We start from the raw sequence: 18,778 nt of genomic DNA, 5'->3' as shown, positions 1-18,778 counted from the left end.
CGCCGCTGCTCGGCCAGCGCGTCGTGCTCGGCGGGCTCTCTTCCCGTCCCGAGCTGAACGGGCAGCGGGGCGTGGCGGAGAGCTTCGAGGGCGGGCGGTACGCTGTGGCGCTCGAGGGAAGCGGCGAGAGCGTGCGGGTGCGGCCGGGTAATCTGTCGCCGGCGGTGTCGAGCAGTGCCGCGGCAGCCCCCGATGCGGTCGTGGCAGCAGCGGAGCGTGGCGAGGAGGAGGCGCTGCTGGCGTGGCTTGACGGCGGGGGGCGGGTCGACGCGACGTACGAGAGAGACGGTGAGAGCGGCCTCACGCTGCTGATGACCGCCGCCCTCCACGGCCACGAGCGGTTGGTCGATTTGCTGCTGCAGCACGGCGCTGATGTCAACCTGCAGAGCAGCGACGGTGGCACCGCGCTGATGTGCGCCGCCGTCAACGGCCACGAGCGGGTGGTCGACTTGCTGATACGGCGCGGCGCTGAGCTCAACCTGCAGAGCAGCGACGGCTGCACTGCGCTGATGCTCGCCGCCCACTACAACCGCCCCGCCGTCGTGCGGCGCTTGCTGCGGGCGGGCGCAGACGCGGCGGCGCGCAGTGCGAGCGGCAAGACGGCGCTACAGTGGGCCAAGGAGAAGGGCCACGCCGAGTGCGTCCGGGTCTTGGCTGAGGCGGAGGCGGTTGCAGACGGCTGGGCAGGGGCGGGCGGCGCTTCCTCGGGCGCCGCAGCGGCAGCTATGGACACACCGCTGCTCGGCCAGCGAGTCGTGCTCGGCGGCCTCTCTTCCCGCCCCGAGCTGAACGGGCAGCGGGGCGAGGCGCGGAGCTTCGAGGGCGGGCGGTACGCTGTGGCGCTCGAGGGAAGCGGCGAGAGCGTGCGGGTGCGGCCGGGTAATCTGTCGCCGGCTGCGGCGAAGCGGGCGCCGAGCGGTGGGGGGAAAGTCTCCGACGAGGTCGTGGCAGCGGCTGAGCAAGGCGAGGAGGAGGCGGTGCTGGCGTGGCTCGAGGGCGGCGGGCGGGCCGACGCGACGTACGAGAGAGGCGGCGCGAGCGGCCTCACGCTGCTGATGCGCGCCGCCAACAACGGCCAAGAGCGGGTGGTCGAGTTGCTGCTGCGGCACGGCGCGGAGATCAAGCTGCAGGACAGCGTCGGCTGGACCGCGCTGATGTACGCCGCCCAGTGGGGCCACGAGCGGGTGGTCGAGCTACTGCTGCGGCGCGGCGCGGAGGTCGACCTGCTGAACAGCGACAGCTACACCACGCTGATGGCCGCCGCCAACAACGGCCACAAGCGGGTGGTCGAGTTGCTGCTGCGGCACGGCGCGGAGATCAACCTGCAGAACAGCAACGGCGTCACTGCGCTGATAGCCGCCGCCAGCAACGGCCACGAGCGGGTGGTCGACCTGCTGATACGGCGCGGCGCTGAGATCATCCTGCAGAACAGCGTCGGTGCCAAGGCGCTGATGACCGCCGCCATTTTCGGCCACCCCGCGGTCGTGCGGCGCTTGCTGCGGGCCGGCGCAGATATGACGCTGTGCACTATGGAGGGCAAGACCGCGCTGCAGTACGCCAAGGAGAAGGGCCACGCCGAGTGCGTAAAGGTCTTGGCTGAGGCGGAGGCGGCGGCTGAGAAGGCGGCGAAGGAGACGGCGTGGGCTGCGGGGGCGGAGGCGAGGGAGGCGGAGAGAGCGGCGGCAGAGGCGGAGGCGGCGCGGCATGCCGAGGCGCTGCTGGCGGAGGAGGAGGCGGAGAAAGAGGAGCGCGCCAATGAGAGCAAGAAGGGCAAGAAGAAGAAGAAGAAGAAGAGCGGCGGCGGCGAGGCAGACAACGTGGCGCCTGGCCCCAGCGCCACCGCCGATTTGCAGCCGCCAACTCCACCGCCAGCCCCATCTCCTCCGCCGGCCGACGCAGCCGCCATCGCCGCGGCGGACGAGGCGCTGCAGCAGGCCGTGGCCGCTGGCTCGTACGAGGGCGTGGCCAGCGCGCTGGAGGCGTGCAGCGGCCTCGCGAGCCCGGCCGTGCTGGCGGCGGCGAGGCGCGCGCGCGACAAGCTCAAGGAGGCGCGGAGGCGGGACAGCCAGCGGCTGCGCAAGGCGCATGGCGCGGCGATGGGCGCGCTCAAGTCGCTCGACACTGCGGACAGCCCCTCCGCGCTCCGAGCGGGCATCGCCGCCGCCAGGCCGCACGTGGGTGCGCTGCCTGCCTTGGCCGAGGAGGTGAGCGCGGCGGAGTCGAAGCTGGAAACTCTGTCTGTCGCCTCCGAGCCGGTCGCGGCGGAAGCGGCGGCTGTTGCGCGGCCCGTCGAGATAGCCTTGTCGGACCTCACCGCGGCTACCGATGGGTTTGCAGAGGGCAAGCTGATTGGCAGCGGCGGTTTCAGCCGCGTCTACGAGGCGTCGGCCGACCTCCACCTCTCCCTCGCCGCGCCTCCGCAGCTGCGCCACTTGCCGCTCGTCGTCAAGCGGGCCAAGTCGGGCCAGTCGGGCGGGTTGTCGCGGGCGGAGCTCGAGGTGAAGCTGCTCAAGGCGGTGAGCCACCCGCACCTGCTGCCGCTGCTCGGCTACTGCCTCTCGCCCGACGGCGTCTGCCTCCTCTCGCCGCTGATGCGCGGCGGCTCGCTCGAGGCGCGGCTGCGCATCTCGGATCCCGACCGCGCTGCGCAGCTCCGGCGGCTGGGGATGGTAGAGCCGCCGAGGCCGCTGACGTGGCGGCAGCGCGTGCGTGTCGCGTGCGAGGCGACCGAGGCGCTCGTCTACCTCCACTCGAAGGGCATCGTGCACCGCGACGTCAAGCCGGACAACATCCTGCTCGACGAGAATCTGACCGCCGTCCTCGCCGACACGGGCTTCGCCAAGGACCAGCGTCCGGACGCCTCTGTCCGCTGCCGCTCGACCGCCCTCTACATGTCCACTGGCTACCTCTGCCCCTCCATCTCCAAGGGGGGCGAGTACTCGAGCAAGACGGACGGCTACGCTGTTGGCATCACCCTCCTCGTCTGCCTCACCAGCCGCTCCGAGGTGCAGCTCACCGACCGGTGCGAGGACGAGTTCGACGAGCTCTGGACCAACATCGACGCGTCCAAGGTCGCAGACGCGGCGGCGGGGTGGACCGCCGCTGCTGCGCGCGCTGTCAAGGACCTCGCCAAGGCGGGAGACGGGCAGAAGAGCCTCTGTCACGACAGCTTGCGCAACCGCTGCACGCTGCCCGTGGCTCTCACGACGCTCCGGGGGCTGCTGTCTGGCGCGCAGGGCGGGGTGGGGGTGGAGGAGGCTGCGCCGGCACCTGGAGACGAGGCCGCTGCGGCAGCCGCCCGCACCACCAGCTACGAGCCTTCGCCGCTCTCGGTGCAGGTGCGCGGCATGCGCACGGGCGGCGACGCGCAGGCGCGCATTCAGGGCAACATGCTGCTCGCCTTCAACACGCTGATGCCGCGCCTCGACGCCGTCTACGCCTCGCGCTCTGCGGCGGCGCCCGACGGCTTCGAGGAGCGCATCAACTTTTGGCACCGCGAGTGCGGCTTGCCGGCCGAGCTACGGAGCCAGCTGCACTCGCTGCGCATCTGGGCGAACGCGGCGCGGCACCACGACGCGGCGAGGTGGAGGAGGGACGGGCCGCGCAGCGAGGGGGAGGCGTCGCGGCTCGTGGCGGCGGTGACGGAGGCGATCGGGGCGTTCGAGGGGTAATACTTGTGTACGAAGTACGAGACTCGAGGTAGAGCTAGGTACCCATATCATGCATGTACACCGTCGATGTGTAAAAGCTAGCCCCGTTGAAAGAAAAGAGCCGCCCTCTCTGGCGCGTCTAATTTATGCACCTGCATGCGCGGCGTGACGGGGCCGGGGTCGTCCTCTCCCGATGTGGGACTGCAAACTAGCCTCTTCGACATAGTCCCTCGCGCCTCGGGTCCCTGCTGCTCTTCGTCATCCTCCTGTTCGGTTTATTTATTTATGTAGGTCTACAGCCTGCCTACAGCCTGATCCCTCGCAGAGTCTCGTGCACTCACGTGGTATGTGTGCACGACATGTGGACATGGTCATGGACCGGCCCACCGGACGTCATCCCTGACGTGGTCGGACTCGTGCGTTCTGAGCCGCCATCCGTGCGCCGCCGCCGCCCCCGCGCGGTCACTCTCACCTCCATCTTGCCGCACACACAGACCGCTGGCTGCCGCGCCCGGGCGTCGCCGCAATCCGCAGGTCCGACACCGCCGCACATGCACAATGCACTTAGCCTCCCCTCAATTCCCTCATTCGCCCCCCTCACGACGCAGCCACATCTCTCTGTAGGGATACATGATAGTCCCAGTGCAATTCACCAGCAGGGCGGTTCGCCCGAGTCGCGTGTCGCGGCCTCCTTCTCGTGCCACGGCCACAGCAAGCTCCACCACGACCAGGCTCGCTCCTCGCCCTCGAGCTCAATAATCTCGCGGGAGGCGAGCTCGTGCCGCAACGGTGGGCTAGGTGCAGGCCCAGCATGCTCCCCCACCCCGGCAGCACAGGCGTATGGACCGACGAGGCACGCCCCCCAGCCCAAAGACTGATCCAGCCACGGGGCAAAGGCAACGCCGAAGAGGCACAGGCTCAGCAAAGCGGCAGCCACGAGCAGCCGCGGCGTGCCGCCTCCTTGCCGCGGCTCCAACGAGGTGGGAAGTCCGCGGGCCCTGCCCTTGCGTACCGGTGGGACTGGGACCGGGACCGGGGGGGCGATAGAGGCACAGCCGTCGCCCATCGGCTGAAGACTTTCGAAGAGGGCCTTTGCCGCATCGAAGGAGGGGGGGGACACCGTCACTGGTGGTGCGTGCTGAGACGCGAGCTCTGCGTCGAACCGCAGGGACTCCACCTCCACAGAGGACCTCGCCGGCGCAGGCGGCGCGGTGGCGGCGGCGGCGATTCGCAGCGAGTGCGGTACTACCGCCACGCCAGCCGGCTTTGCCGTTCGTTGGCTGTGGGTCGCAGGTGGCCGCACTTTCGCCCGCGGCGGTGTAGCGGGCGGCGATTTGGACACGAACCGGGGAAGCGTCACCTGGTGCAGGGACTCGAGACCGTCCACGCAGCACTGGGCTTGCGACGGAGGCGCCTGCCATTCGGACGTGATGCGGAAGGGCGGCGAGCCTAAGGGAAGACCAGCGTGCTCGCAGCCGAGCTTGCGCCGGTACATCTCACACCTCAGTCTGGCACGCACCCTCCGAGTTGACTTCAAACTCGGTCGAAAACGTGACGCGTCCGTCGGAGTCCGTGTCGAGCACGGTCGACACGTTCGGGTCGTAGCGGAAGGAAGGCTCGATTCCGGTGTTCTGGTCCAGCCGAGCTCTGTAGATGGGTCCGCTGCGCGGGAGGTGCAGGGCCTCCTCCAGTAAGCCCGGCCGGGCGTGCGCAGGTGACGTGCCGCGCGACGCGTTCGGCGACGAGGATCTATAGAGGAAGGGCGTGGTGGCTCATTTGTGCGAGAGGTAGCCCGCGGGACACCAGCTGGCCCTCTCACGGGGAGCGAGAGCTTGCCCTGCGGACCTCGAGGCGTCCACGCTTCGGCGAGTACTTTTGGGGGGAGGGGCGCTCCCCCTCGGCTGGCGGGCTGACGAGGAGACCCCCTTGCGGCATGAGGACGCGGCGCCGGGCGCTGGGGGCGGCCAGGGCCTTGCCCTGATTAATCCAACCGCGCCGCGCGTGTGTACCCCAAAGCGGAACTTGAGAACGAAACGACTTTTGATGATGACACGCGTGAGCAGGCAGCATCTGACCCACAAGGGGAAGCGCGCGGGCTCACACCGCGTTTTTCGCTTTTTCGGCGCGCTTTTCTTTTTTTCCGGCCGACGAATCTCAAGCCCGAAAAGCCGCTTTTAGACAGGCACATTCCCCGGACGGGCCAAACGCGGTTACCGATGGCCCGCCCCACCCGTCCTCGGCCGAAATCGCCGATTTCGGCCCCCCCCCGAGGTCTCGAGGCCCCCAACGCGGTTACCGCGCATGGCCCTGAGATTTTCGCTGGAAGGCGTAGGAGTGGCCAACGGAGGCGGGCGTTTTTGTACATTACGCGTACGTACAATTAATTGTGAAACACTAGACGGACCGGAAGGGGGTGGCACAACTAAGTAAGTGAAGCGGTAGTCTCCACTTACCCCCCTACCTACGGCCTCCATCCAGCTTCCAGGGCTCACACCTCAACCCCTCATTGACTCCCGGTCGCGGTTTTCTAATACTAGGGCGCCGAGGCCCCGCACAGGGAAGACTCCGAACACCGGGCCAGGTCTGCTCACGCGTGGAACCTGCTCGCCTCGGTGGGATGTGGTTTGGCGCCGAGACAGACAGAGGAGGCGCTAACCGAACCCGCCGGGCCGCTGGCGGGGTGACGGTAGACCACGAACACTGAGACAGCCCCTCCCGACGGGGACGCCGTCGCCCTCGCCCAGCCAGGGATATAACGCTGTCTGTGCAAAATCTGCTTGCCGGCAGAGCTTCACAGCTACCCAACGCGGCCAAAGCAGGCGCGATGCCTCGTCGTCCTCATCGTGGAGCAGCCCGAGTGGGTGCTCTCCGAGGTCCTCCTCTCGCCGAACCTCGCCCCGCACATCCTCGCCCAGCTGCCGACCAAGGCGCACGCCGCCAAGGGGACGTGCCGCGCGTGGCGCCGCGGCTGGGAGGAGACGCTGAAGAAGCGCGAGAGTCCGCGCCTGGTCGTGATCGGCGGCCGCGACGGCGAGTTTGTCAACTCGATGGAGCGATACGACCCGTCAACGAATGAGTGGGAGGAGGAAGCTGTGGCGCCGATGCCAACGGCACGAAACCATGTCCGCATGGCGGTGCTCGACGTCCTGCGCGGGACCAAGGAGCTCGCTTCTGAGCAGCGCCCTGCAAGCGCTGTGAAGAGCGGCTCTGACAGCGCGGTGTAGATTTCTTTGCATTCACAGCTCAGCTGTGCACGGCGCCGCGAGCTCGTGCACGGGAAGACTCCGTTCAAGACGGAGATGGGCCGCTGCAGCCAGCTGCTCTTGTTGTCGCTCTTTTCAGAACGACTCGCGCTGACAGAGGCCTCTGACAATCGCTTGCAACTGACAGCGGCCAGCGACACGCCGAGCCGCCGCCAGCGGCCAGCTGACGCGCCGCCTCCGAAAAAGCAGAAGAGGCGAAAGAAGAAGGGGAAGCCGACGAACGTGAGTTTGGCGGTTGCCGCCGCAACAGAGTTCAAGCAGTGGAACCGCGAGATGCAAAAGTACACCAAGCAGATGAACGACATCGAGGCGTACCTCGCAGTCAAGGCAAAGCAGAAGCACGTCCGCGAGTCGGCGTCGGCGAGCAAGATGCGGCTGCACAAGTACGCGGACCTGGTCGCCAAGGTGGGGCCGATCCGCTCGATGCTGCTCGCCTCGCTCGCTGTGCTCGCCCTGTGCGCGTGCGCCCTCCGCTTCTTATCGCGTTCAAGCCTCCTCACGCTCTTCTACACGGCGCTCTACCTCACCGCCTCGCCCGCCGCCATCCTCATTAACAAGGTCATCATGAAGGACTTTGGGTTCCACTACCCCATCATCGTCTCGGCGAGATGCCCCCCCGAGATCATCCGAGATCACCCGAGAGTCCCATCATCGCTCACAGGGTGGCAGTCGTAGTAGTAGCAGAGAGTATAGGGCAACCAGAGCATCACCCTCTCACGCCCGACCTGCTCAGCATGGGCCTCCTATTTGACTACCTAGTAATGCCCGCTGCGAGTTAATGAATCAGGCGCTCGGCATGGGCACCACGAGCGTCGCCTCGTTCCTGTGCGTGAGAGTCTTCAAGACGCACCCGATCGACCAGTCCAAGCCCGTGCCGGTCTCCAACCTCGTCGTCCTCGGCGCCACCACCGCCCTCGCGCTCTGCCTCGGGCAGTACCCGTACCTCTACCTGACCGTCGCCTTCATCCAGATGCTCAAGGCCTTCTCGCCCACGTACATGGTCATCTTCCTCGCCCTCCTCGGCGTCGAGCAGCCGTCGCGCCGCATCGTCCTCATCACGGTCGGGCTCTCCGCCTTCACGGCGCTCGCGTCGGCCGGCGAGGTCAACTTCAACCTCGTCGGAGTCTCGTTCATGGTTGCCGCATCGACGGCAGACGCGGTGCGGCTGGTCGTCGCGCAGAAGCTTCTCAAGAACCTCAAACTCGCGCCGATGGAGGCGCTCTACTACACCTCGCCGATCACGCTCGGGTGGATGGGCCTCGCGGTTTTCACGGAGCTCCCCGACGTGTGGCGGACGAGCGCCCACGCCATCGTGGGGAGCCACCCGGTGCTGTTTTGCGTCGCCGGCCTCTCGGGCTTCGTCATCAACCTCTCGGGCTTTCTGCTCGTGAAGCGTACCTCGGGCATGACGCTCAAGATACTGACGATGTCCCGCAACGGGGGGCTGGTTCTCGTCTCGGCGGTCGTCTTTGGCGAGACCATCACGCGGCTCGAGGCTTTCGGCTACAGCGGCCTCCTCGTCTGCTTCGCGCTGTACACCTTCGAAAAGATGAGGCCGGAGGCGCCGCCGCCGCCGCACGCGGGAGACGGGGCCGGCCACGAGGACCAGGATGTGGAGCAGCGCTGGAGCTTGAGGACGCCGAACAGCCCAACCTCCTCCCGGGGCGGCTCGCCTGATGGCTCGCCACGCGGGCCGACACTGGGAAGCGCCTGGCGCGGCGGCTATGAGGCTCCGCCTGCTACGCCCGCCATGGTGCATGGAGTAGAGAGCGAGCGCGAGTCGAGATGAAAGGAGGTCACTGTAGCCTGGGTCTGAGCCCTGGCTGTCAGGCTGTCAGGTGCTGTCAGGTGATCTGTCGGGCTGTCGGGCACTGTCAGACACTGTCAGGTGCCTCTGTCAGACCAGCTGTCAGGTGCTGTCAGTGCTGTCGGGTGCTGTCGGGTGCTGTCGGAGCTGTCGGGTGTTGCTGTCAGACGCTGTCGGAGCTGTCAGAGCTGTCAGGCTGCTGCTGCTGTCAGACGTAGGGCCGGTGCTGTCAGGAGCAGCGCGTCAGGTGGTGCTGTCCGGGGCGCTGTCAGGCTCTGACACACACCAGCCACACTGATGACACTATCAAGAGGATACCAGCAGGACTCTACTACTGTCTCTACTCTGCCTGCTGCCTCCGGGTCCTCCAGGTCCAGCTCCCAGACACCATCCTTTTTTCATGGTGGACGTCACCATCTTCTGCCGCACTGAGAGAATAGCAGAGAGGCCAGGCAGGCTGGAGTGCTTCTTCAGGTACACCTTGCTGATATGATCTGGTAGTTGCTGGTCCAGCGGAAGGCCTCCCATCGTTGTCGCTCGTCAGCTTTGTAGTACTCTTGCACGCTCTGTTCTGGGAGCGCGGGCCGTCTGGGGGGGTCCCGTCACCCTTCACCTCACGGTACCACCGGAGGATAAAGAGGCCCTTGGGGTCATTGATGAAGACCCCGTTGCTGCGCTGACTCATCGAGAGCTGGCGCAGGTACTCTGCGCTCGAGCTGCCAGTGGCGCGGCGCGCGTCTACCGTGCCGGCGGCGGCGGCGCCGGCCGCCTGGGGGGAGCGTGCGCTGGAGGGTGCCGACAACGCGCTTGCAAACTCGCGTGCGAGGGTGGATCAGCTTTACGAACTGGTCAGAGCGAGCGAGGGAGGAGTGACATCGCGTCAGATCCGTGTTTTTCTCGTCTTGCGGTACATCTCTCCGCTCGCCACCTCACGCTCCGCCGTCCGGCCATGGATGGTTCGATGGAGCTCGCCGAGCTCCATCGAACCATCCAACTCCGGTCACCGGGTCTGAACGCGCTCAGCCTCAGGAGGTACCAAACCGCGCGAATTCTGCACGCCTCGCTGCACCGCTGGCTTGACTGAATCAGGCAGCAGCAGGCTGCTGCTGTTGCCACAGCAGCAGTCTGCTGCGGCCCCAATACGCAAGTTAATGACCAGCATTGCTGCCGGGGGCATTCGAGCCGCCACAGCCGGTGTGCGGCTGTGCACTGCCACCTGCCCGCGGCTACGCACAATGTGCGCTCGCATTGGATGAGCCCTGCTGATGGACCTGCGTCGCCTAGCTGCACGAGAGCAGGGACCCGAGGGACCAGGTAAGGTAAGGTAAGGTAAACGTCTCCACACACACAAAGTGGTGGGGCAAGGGGGGGCGACCCTCGCATCTCCACGCCCGGGACACGGGCAGGAGCCCCACGGCATTCAAAGTGCAAGCACCGGCCCGGTGCCGTGGGTGAGCAACCTGCACCCCACTCCCTCCCTCCCAGACACAACCCGCACCTCAGCACGCTGAGCGCCGAGGAGCGCAGCCGGGCGATCGGCGCGACTCTCTGCGGCGCCATCGCGCACCTAGGCGAGCAGCGCGCGGCCGAGCTCACCGCCCTGTTCCTCGAGAGCTGCGACGCGAACGGCTTGCTCGAACTGCTGCGCTCGGCCGACGCAGGGCGCCTCCTGTCTTCTCTCCACGCACGACGCGCGGACGGTGCTCGCCGCTCGCGACACCAAGGCGTGCCTCCGAGTCGGTCGGCGTCGCGAGCGCGCGCGATAAGGTTACACCATCGGCCTTAAACGTCAAGTTCAAGGACTCGCTCTCCTCCAACCCGGAGGACGTCGGCCAGCGAGGCGCTTTCGTCGGCCTCGGCAACACCGAGCCCGGCACGAGCGCGGACGTCTTCGGCCTCGAGCAGCGCGGCGCTGTCGGGGACGGCGACTTCAGGCCGAGCGACGGCGGCGGCTATGTGGCGTACAAGAAGGCGGACTACTCGAGTACGCGCACGCCCTCTCGCGCTCGGACACCGACGTGCAGATGTACCTGTTCGAAACCTTCGGCGGGTGGTGCAACGCGGTCAAGCGGCTGTTCTACCAGATGAAGGACAAACAAGGTGCGAGAGAGAGATTTTTAGCAATACCAAACAACTCTAACACTTTGTTTGCAAGGTGCGTGCGCAACAAGCTCTCGAAGCGGCAGCACGAGGACGAGGCGAGCTGGTCGACGCGGTCGTGGCTGTCGCTGCAGGCCCAGCGCATGTCAGTCGCGCTGCAGCTCGCGGCGGCGGAAGAGATTGCGACCGAGCTCAGGCTCGCCGCGGCGTCGGAGGACGCCGCCGTCGCCTAGAATCCCCTGCGTCACTACGTGCCTCCCCGTCTTTGTAGCCTGGCGTTTGTGCCCCGTTTGTGCCGCGTCCCGTGCCCCCGAGTTCATTTTATAACAACAGTACTGGCTGTCTCAGGTGGCGGGCGTGCTGCCCGCCCTTCTCTGTGAGATAATTCTTTCTATTAAAAAATGAAATATCGAATCATTTGTGTCACACGTATCTAGATAAGCTAAAAGTACGTCGGGACACTAGGGGGTTATACACTCTCTGAGGCCTCAGACCCCCCTCTGAGGACGGGTCGGACCCCTGCCTTGGCGGCACAGAGGGTTTGACTCTGACTCTGTGCCGCCTCTGTGGCCTCTCTTGGCTGATTTTGGCCTCAGAGGGTCCCCGGCCGAGGGTCTGTCTTGGCGCGGCACAGAGGGCGTTGACCTCAGAGGGTAGCCCCCTCTCGGCAGACAGAGGCGAGTCGCGAGAGCCCCGGGCGGAGGCCGGAGCGCCTAGCCCTCCACGAACGGCGCTGACCAGGGAGGGCGGGGAGGGGGCGGAAGCAGCGAGCATGACTAAGGCGCTACTCTACGCTTGCTGCTGCTGCAGGCTCGCCCACAGCGCCCGCGCCGACCCCTGCGCGACAGCTTCGCGCGGCCAGCGCGCAGCGGCGCCGCCGACCCGTCAACTTGAGTGAGGATGTGCTTGGAGCGGCCGCCCGAGGAGGAGGTAGTGATCTCCACATCCGTCCCCTGCTCCAGCTTGGCCATGAGGCGCCGCGGCGTCCTAGTGAACTCGAACTTGAGGTATCCGAAACCAATGGAAGCTGGGCCTGCTTGGGGGGGGTTCTCTCTGCTTGGCTGGGGGGGGTTCTCTCTGCTTGGTGGGGGATCACGACAGACTTGAAATACCGCTGAAAACTCCCTCTGAGGAGCGGCCTCGCGGGGCTTGCCTTGGCGTCTCAGAGGGTCCCCGTAGCCTCAGAGGCTGCGCCGAGAGAGGCTGGCTTGGCGGCACAGGCCTTCAGAGGGTCGGCCCAGGCACCCTCTGAGCCGCTCGTGGATGGCCTCTCTTGGCACAGAGGGTACCCTCTGAGACGAGCAGATCTGGGCCCCCTTGCCTCAGACCCCCCCCCTCTGGTACAACCCCCTAGTGTCGGGACTGGCTCGCACTGGCACTACACAGTCGAGAGAATCCCGATTCGGGCACGCCACAGGTCTAGCCATGCTTGCTCTCGCGATGCTGGCAGGCAGCCAGCCGGCCGCCTCCTGCGATCGGCCGCTGAGAGCTTGCTACGATGCCATGGGCGGGCAAAGCTGGAAAAACGCGGCGGGGCGGTCGTGGCTCGACGCCAATATTCCGTGCTGCGAGAAGGCGTTTGTCACCTGTCACAAGGAAAAGGAGGAAATTCGCACGATCGCGTGGCGGAGCATAGCGGGCCTGATGGGCACCATCCCGCCGCAGCTTGGTCTCCTCACGAGCCTCGAGGAGATCAACGTCGAGAGGACAGACCTCTCGGGGACGCTACCGGACGCCCTCTTCTCTGCGAGCTCCGAGATCGAAAAGGCGCCTCTCCCCCCTGACCGTGTTCCCCGCCGCCCAAGCGACATTGCTCCGCCCTATGAGCGGTGGGACGGTGCCAGCTGACGAGCCTCAAAGTGACGCTCACAGCGAGCGCCCGCCTCTCCCTTTGCGCGCAGCTCAGGATCAAGCGGACCTTCATCACGGGCACCCTCCCTCCCTCCCTCTTCCTCTCCGGCACACTCGAGAAGGTCGTTGCCACCCTCGCCGCCGCCGCCATCTCCACCGCCATCTCCACCGCCCTCACCTCCTCGCCTCCGCCGCCATCACCCTCGCCACCTCCACCCTCGCCACCTCCACCCTCGCCACCGCGCCCTTAGGTCTCCGCAAAGAAGGCGGGCCTCTCGGGCACCATCCCACCCACGATCGGGATGGCGACGAAGCTTGAGGAGAGTCGCGCTGCCGCGCCGCGCCGCACCCTCCAGCAACCCACGCGCGGCCGCCACAACGACCCTTCGCCATCCCTTCCCTATCTCACAGGAGATCGACCTCGAAGAGAGCTACAACTGCGGCAAGAAGAGCAAAGATTGGAAGAGGGAGAACTGCAAGGGCTTCTCGGGCACCATCCCGCCCGAGATAGGGATGGCAACAAAGCTGGAGGCGCCGGCCCTAGATCAGTAGCGGAGAGGCAGCGCTTCTCACCCGGGGAGGCTCTTGCTGCCGCTTTGCCGCACAGGAGATCAACACCGAAAAGAACGTCATCTCGGGCACCCTGCCGGCCTCCCTCGCCCTTCTGAGCAAGCTCAAGGCGCGCGCCCCGCGAGGAGAGACACCGACGCAGAGGCGGCCACGGCGCCGGCCCCTCACCTCTCGTCTGCTCGCCGCCTCTCAGACGCTCAAGGTCGCCGACAGCCTCCTCTCCGGCACCATCCCGCGCGGCCTGCACGTCAGCAGGCGCGCGCGCCACACTGCCCTCCGTCCCCGCGGCCCCGGCGGTCGGGCGGTGCCCCCTCTTCCTCCACGCTCGGTGCTCTCTGTCGTGGTAGGGAGTGTGACTTGGTCGATGCAGACCCGCCGCCGGCCCCGCACCCGCCCGGCAAGGGGCGTCGGCTCGGCGAGGCAAGGCGAGGCAAGGCAAGGGGCGGCGCTGCGCCTCTAAACGCCGCCTCCAAGGGGGAGGAGCAGCAGCAGGGCGGCGGCGAGCGGCGCAAGCTGCTCCAGGGCGTGCAACCGCCGCCGCCGAGCCCGCCTCCCTCGCCGCCTCCTCCCTCGCCGCCGCCGCCCTCACCACCGCCCTCGCCGCCAGGCAAGGCTCCCACGCCGCCGCCCTCGCCGCCGCCGCCATCGCCACCGCCGTCACCGCCACCGCCAAGCCCACCCCCGCCCTCGCCGCCGCCTCCGTCGCCGCCGCCGCCCTCCCCGCCGCCGTCGCCGCCTCCCCCAAGCCCCCCACCGCCCTCACCCCCACCACCGAGCCCGCCGCCTCCCTCGCCACCGCCGCCGTCGCCGCCGCCGTCGCCGCCCCCGCCCTCACCGCCACCTCCGTCGCCACCGCCTCCCTCACCGCCGCCGCCGAGCCCGCCTCCCTCGCCGCCTCCTCCCTCGCCGCCGCCGCCCTCACCACCCCACGCCGGCTGGGCCCCCGCGCCTCCGCTCTCGAAGTGGGGTGTGCGGGGCGAGGCGGGCGGCTTCCCCGGCCTGCTCGCGAAATGGGGCGGCTGGAACAAGGGGCCCGAGGGCGACAACCCGCTCGACCCTTGGGACCGCGGCAGGCTGTACGACGGGCGGCCGAAGGTGCTGTGGCCGCACTGGGTGCCGATAGCGGAGAGGAAGCAGCAGCCAGGAGTGGGCAACTCGTCTCGTGGGGCGGGGCAACTCCAATTCCTCCCGACAGCCACTCGCCCCGCCCCGCGAGACGCGCGCAGCCGCCCCCCTTACTGTGCAGGCGCCGGGCACGGATGGCAACCACTTTGACTGCCCCCTCCCAAACGACCTGCCCGAAACGTGCCGCAGAAAGGCGGTGTGTGTGTGGGAGAAGAGGTTTCCCTATCCGCCGCACCCGCCGTATCCGCCGGCGCCGCCGCCCGATCCGCCATCGCCGCCGCCCTCACCGCCCAAGAAGCCGCCACCGCCGCCGCGTCCGTTCCCGCCCCCGCCGCGTCCGCCCCCGCCCCCGCCTCCGCCGCCTCCGCCGCCCTCGTCGCCGCCGCCGCCTCTGCCACCGCCATCGCCACCGCCATCGCCACCGTCGCCGCCATTGCCGTCATCGCCTTCGCCGACGAACCCGCCGCCGCCGCCCCCAAAGCCCCCGGCGCCGCCCCCTCCTCCGGCGGCGCCCGCGCCAGAGGGTGTGAACTTGGTGGTTCCCCTCCTCCTCGTCGCTGTGAGCTCCTTTGTGGGGGCGATGGCGCGCCCCCAGAAGCGGAAGACAGACTGTTTGCATACTGGCACTCGAGGGAGGACACGCATTCGGCGGTATTCGTTCGTAGCCCTCGTCTTCGCGTGAAGCTCCGAATCTCGCACTCACGCCCTGGCTGCGATGTACACTCACGCTGTAGGCGTATGTTGGCTACGGGGGAGGGACGATGTCCTTCCGCCGCATGGAGGACGAAGGCAAGTCAGGGCGCTTTTCAGAGCGCGAAATCAAAAAACTCGAGGGGGGGTTTTCCGGAGCCAAAGGGGCCAGGGGGGGGTCCCGGGCCCCCCAAAAAAAAATAGTGCCCGAGTTGGGAGCACCCTTAAATTTGACCCCGACCCCCGGGGGGGGGACCCACGCCCGGCACACCGCCACCCACCAAAAAAACCACGGTTGGCCCCCCCCCCCCCCCCCCCGCCCGCCCGCCCCCGGAAGGTGGAGGCGGAGATGCAGAAGCGGGCAGACGAGTTCGCGCGGGGGCTGGTCGCGGACGACGAGGGCGGAGGAGACGCAGAGACCAACGCCTCCATTGTTTCCGAGACCCGGGGGGCGATCGCAGTGACGCCGCCCAGAGTTCGAGCCGCACTTAGTGTGGGCCCGGCCGGGCACGTCCGCCTTCAACTCACTCTCCACGTTCGCGCAACGCAACGCCTCTGCGCCGCCAGCTTTGGGGAGAGAGTGCAGCTGGCGGAAGCGGCGGCGGCGGGCCGCGTCGCGCGCGCGCAGCCGAGGGACAGCGCGGCGCTCGACAGTGCGGCGGGCAACTCGGCGGCGCAGCGAGCGGAGATGCACGACCCGTCGCGACCGGCTGGCCAAGCAGGCCTTCGCGGCCAACACGGCCGGTGACACCGCCGAGGCGGCCTCGCTCTTCGCGCAGGCGAGCGGGTTCGACCCGCGTCCGACGACGATCCTCTCGCATGTCAACATGCGCCTCAAGCTGGGCGAGTGCGAGCTCGCGGCGGCGTGCTACGAGCGGCTGCTCGCCGGCGAGACGCTGAGCGAAACAGCATGGTACATCGCTGCGGCGCGGCATGCCGAGGCGCTGCTGGCGGAGGAGGAGAAAGCCCAGGCAAAGACTAGGTCCAGCCCTAAATAAATAAAAACGGACACCTCTCTACTGTGAGGTGGGTAAAAAGGAACAGGTCCCCGCCCTTGCGATGTTGGTGCCAGGGCTGGTGGATTAACATTAACACACCTCAGGAGCAGCTCTGACTACAGATCGTGCCAACACTTGGCGCAGAGGTCGGTGTTAACACAGTTGAACGGCAGTCCCAAAACAAGCGTTAACACAGCCGTTAACACGGTGTTGACACACGCTCCGGGTAAAACCCGGGTATACCTGCAAAAAACCGGGTATACCCGAGAAATACCTGGGTCCGCGTCAATGCCGCGCGCGCCCTACTCCCAGGGCCACTGCGCCAACTGCAGCGCGCACCGTCTGCTCAAGTACGCGCACCGCACCATGTGCTGCCGCTACAAGTGCCAGAAAGCGGCTGCGGCGCAGCGGCAGGCGCGGCTGGCAGGTGGCGGTGCGGACGATGCGGTCGTGCCGACATTCTGCTTCAAGATTGATGCGGTGCTCGGCATGCGCTTCTGCGAGCCCGAGCAACTCATCGCAAAGAAGCGGCGCAACAGGCTGGCTGCTGCCGACAAGGCCGTGTGCTACCTCACGCGAGGCACTTTCAAAGAGGACAGCAATGACGCTGGATTCATCGACACGCGCTGGGTGGAGCTCGAGGAGCTGTACGAGAACTGTGGCAAGACGCCGCTGAAGAATGCGCTCAAGAAGTACCGAAAGGCGGAAGAGGAGGATGTGGATGCAGCGATTGCCGACTTAGAGGAGGGCGTCGAGCACGAGGGATAATAATGAATAGGCGCATTGGCATGGCTGGGGACGCCCATGGGACATGTTCGCAATCGCAGCTGCGGGTGTGAAGTGAATATGCTAGACGGCGGGTCAACACCTCCCGAGGGGCGGTGTTAACACGTTTTAACACCTCTACGGCTGTGGTGTTAACCGTTAACGTGTCAACACCGTGTTAACGTTAATCCACCAGCCCTGGTTTGTGCAGGGTTCTTTGTGGGTGTGGTCGGCTGCGAGAGGTAGTGTTATCGGACACGGCTCCGGGCTCCCTGATGCTGTGAGCCCCGGACCCTCCTTGCGAAGCACACTCGCCGGTGTGGAAGGGGGAGTCCGGAATCGCCGAGAGCAGCGCGTGGGAACATGGCCTCGCGCTGGGAAAACTCTTTCGTCCTACTCACTCTTACTTAGCCTTGAAGTACAACGACCTGGGTGTGAGCCAAAAGTCCGTGGCTAAGTCGAGTTGGTTGCCCCGACACATGGCCTCTGGTGGACCTTGCTGGGCAAGGTCCACTTCGGCTAAATTCACGCCCCAAACGCTACTATTTGCTCAGGCCAAGTCCAGGCACACTAGAGGACTGCCTGAGCTCACAGGGGCATGTACTACTTACTATATTCACACCTACTATGCTGTTTTCACACCGATCATAATACGCGATCGCGCAGATCACCCCCTCAACGCCTGCACGGAAGATGGCTGACGTGGTGGGGTTGCACAACGACAGCTCGCCCCTTGGTAGGGCTTGTCATGAGCGGTCGCGTTGCTGACTTGGCCAACTTTTAGGCGATCATGAAGCTGGCCAACGGGTGGAAAATGCTTGCTGCCAGTGGCTTCGTCATGAGGTCAGCCAGCTGGCCCTGTGTCCGAATATGGTACAGGTACACTCGCTTTGCCTCCTTGACTTGCTCACGGAGGAAAGCAATTTTCGTTGCGACGTGCTGGCCGGAGGACGTCGCCGGCTCCGCGATTTTGGGCGCCCCAGGCGCCTCCAGCCGGGCCGAGCGGCGCCAGCTGGTAGCTGGGGCCGCAGGGCGGTCGGGCCGACACCGTATGCTAGTCGAAGTGGATTGTCTAGGGGTGTAAATGTCGGTAGAGTGTCCGTTTGTGGCCTCCGGACGGGCTCTGGTCGGGAGCCCGCCGGGCCGGCTGAGGCTGTGTGTCCGTCCACTGTGGACCCAGTGATGGCCTAGGAGCCCTGCACGGACGGTGCTTATGCTATATAGCACCTAGGGACCGCGTCGGGTGGGCGGCGAGCCGCGCATCGGCCGACAATGTGCCGGTGTACGCGTTTCGGTGACACACTCAGGGCCCGTGCGAGCGTTTTGCATGACCTGGCAACCACTGACAGATCACACACGTATCGATTAAATGTTTACACACACTGATATTTGCGTAGATTTTTTTCTTTTACGTGTGGGTCACTTTCGGTTGTCTCACGACTCGATCACACTTATGTGCATGCACATATGCACCCAGTCGGCATGGCAAGGTACGCAGAGTACCAGTCTGGCAGTAGCGTTGAACAAGCGACTCGAAAATCTCCCGGAGCTATTAATTACATCGTACGAATGAAGCCCCGCTGTCATTTACGCATCCGGCGTCGGCGCCTTTGCCAGCTCGGCGGGGGTTACCATCGACTCGGGGCGGCTGCTGATCCTGGGAAGCCTTTGCTGGCTCTGCAGCCCGCTCGCTCTCAGACTCGCATTTGGGTCGTTGACGTGGTCGCGGAGTCGCGAGATTGCGCGGTGCGCGAGACTTGGGTACATGATGATGGCGAACATGTGGTAGCACAACCCGCTCCAGAGCACCGGCGAGCTGAGCGTGCTTCGCGCCGCCGACGACCAGGTGCCTAGAAGGCGCGCGACAGGGGTGGGGAGGGGTGGGGAGAGATGGGGAGAGATGGGGAGAGATGGGGAGAGATGGGGAGAGATGGGGAGAGATGGCGAGAGATGGGGAGA

General features: G+C 66.4%; 3 protein-coding genes across 3 annotated transcripts; all 3 read left to right on the top strand.

The window, feature by feature from the left end:
* Nucleotides 1-2,591: 2,591 nt before the first annotated feature.
* EMIHUDRAFT_365101 (hypothetical protein) lies at nt 2,592-3,102 on the top strand (the record flags this gene model as incomplete). Its single annotated transcript, XM_005783600.1, has 1 exon — nt 2,592-3,102. A coding segment is annotated over one exon (511 nt), but the record flags the coding sequence as incomplete, so codon positions are not given.
* Nucleotides 3,103-6,949: 3,847 nt separating this feature from the next.
* On the top strand, nt 6,950-11,053 carry EMIHUDRAFT_112952 (hypothetical protein; the record flags this gene model as incomplete). The annotated part of the gene is made up of 4 exons (XM_005783599.1): nt 6,950-7,555; nt 7,701-8,666; nt 10,488-10,738; nt 10,876-11,053. The coding sequence occupies 4 exons, from the start codon at nt 6,950-6,952 to the stop codon at nt 11,051-11,053; spliced, it is 2,001 nt and encodes a 666-aa protein (XP_005783656.1).
* A 1,192-nt stretch (nt 11,054-12,245) lies between these two features.
* Nucleotides 12,246-13,223, top strand: EMIHUDRAFT_232162 (hypothetical protein; the record flags this gene model as incomplete). The annotated part of the gene is made up of 2 exons (XM_005783598.1): nt 12,246-12,518; nt 13,083-13,223. 2 exons carry the CDS (start codon nt 12,246-12,248, stop codon nt 13,221-13,223), a joined length of 414 nt encoding a protein of 137 aa, XP_005783655.1.
* Nucleotides 13,224-18,778: the final 5,555 nt, after the last annotated feature.

This window comes from Emiliania huxleyi (assembly GCF_000372725.1).
Source record: "Emiliania huxleyi CCMP1516 chromosome Unknown EMIHUscaffold_179, whole genome shotgun sequence".
Lineage (NCBI taxonomy): Eukaryota > Haptophyta > Isochrysidales > Noelaerhabdaceae > Emiliania > Emiliania huxleyi.
Note: the sequence above shows the minus strand (reverse complement) of the source record. Positions and strands in the feature narration are given on the sequence as shown.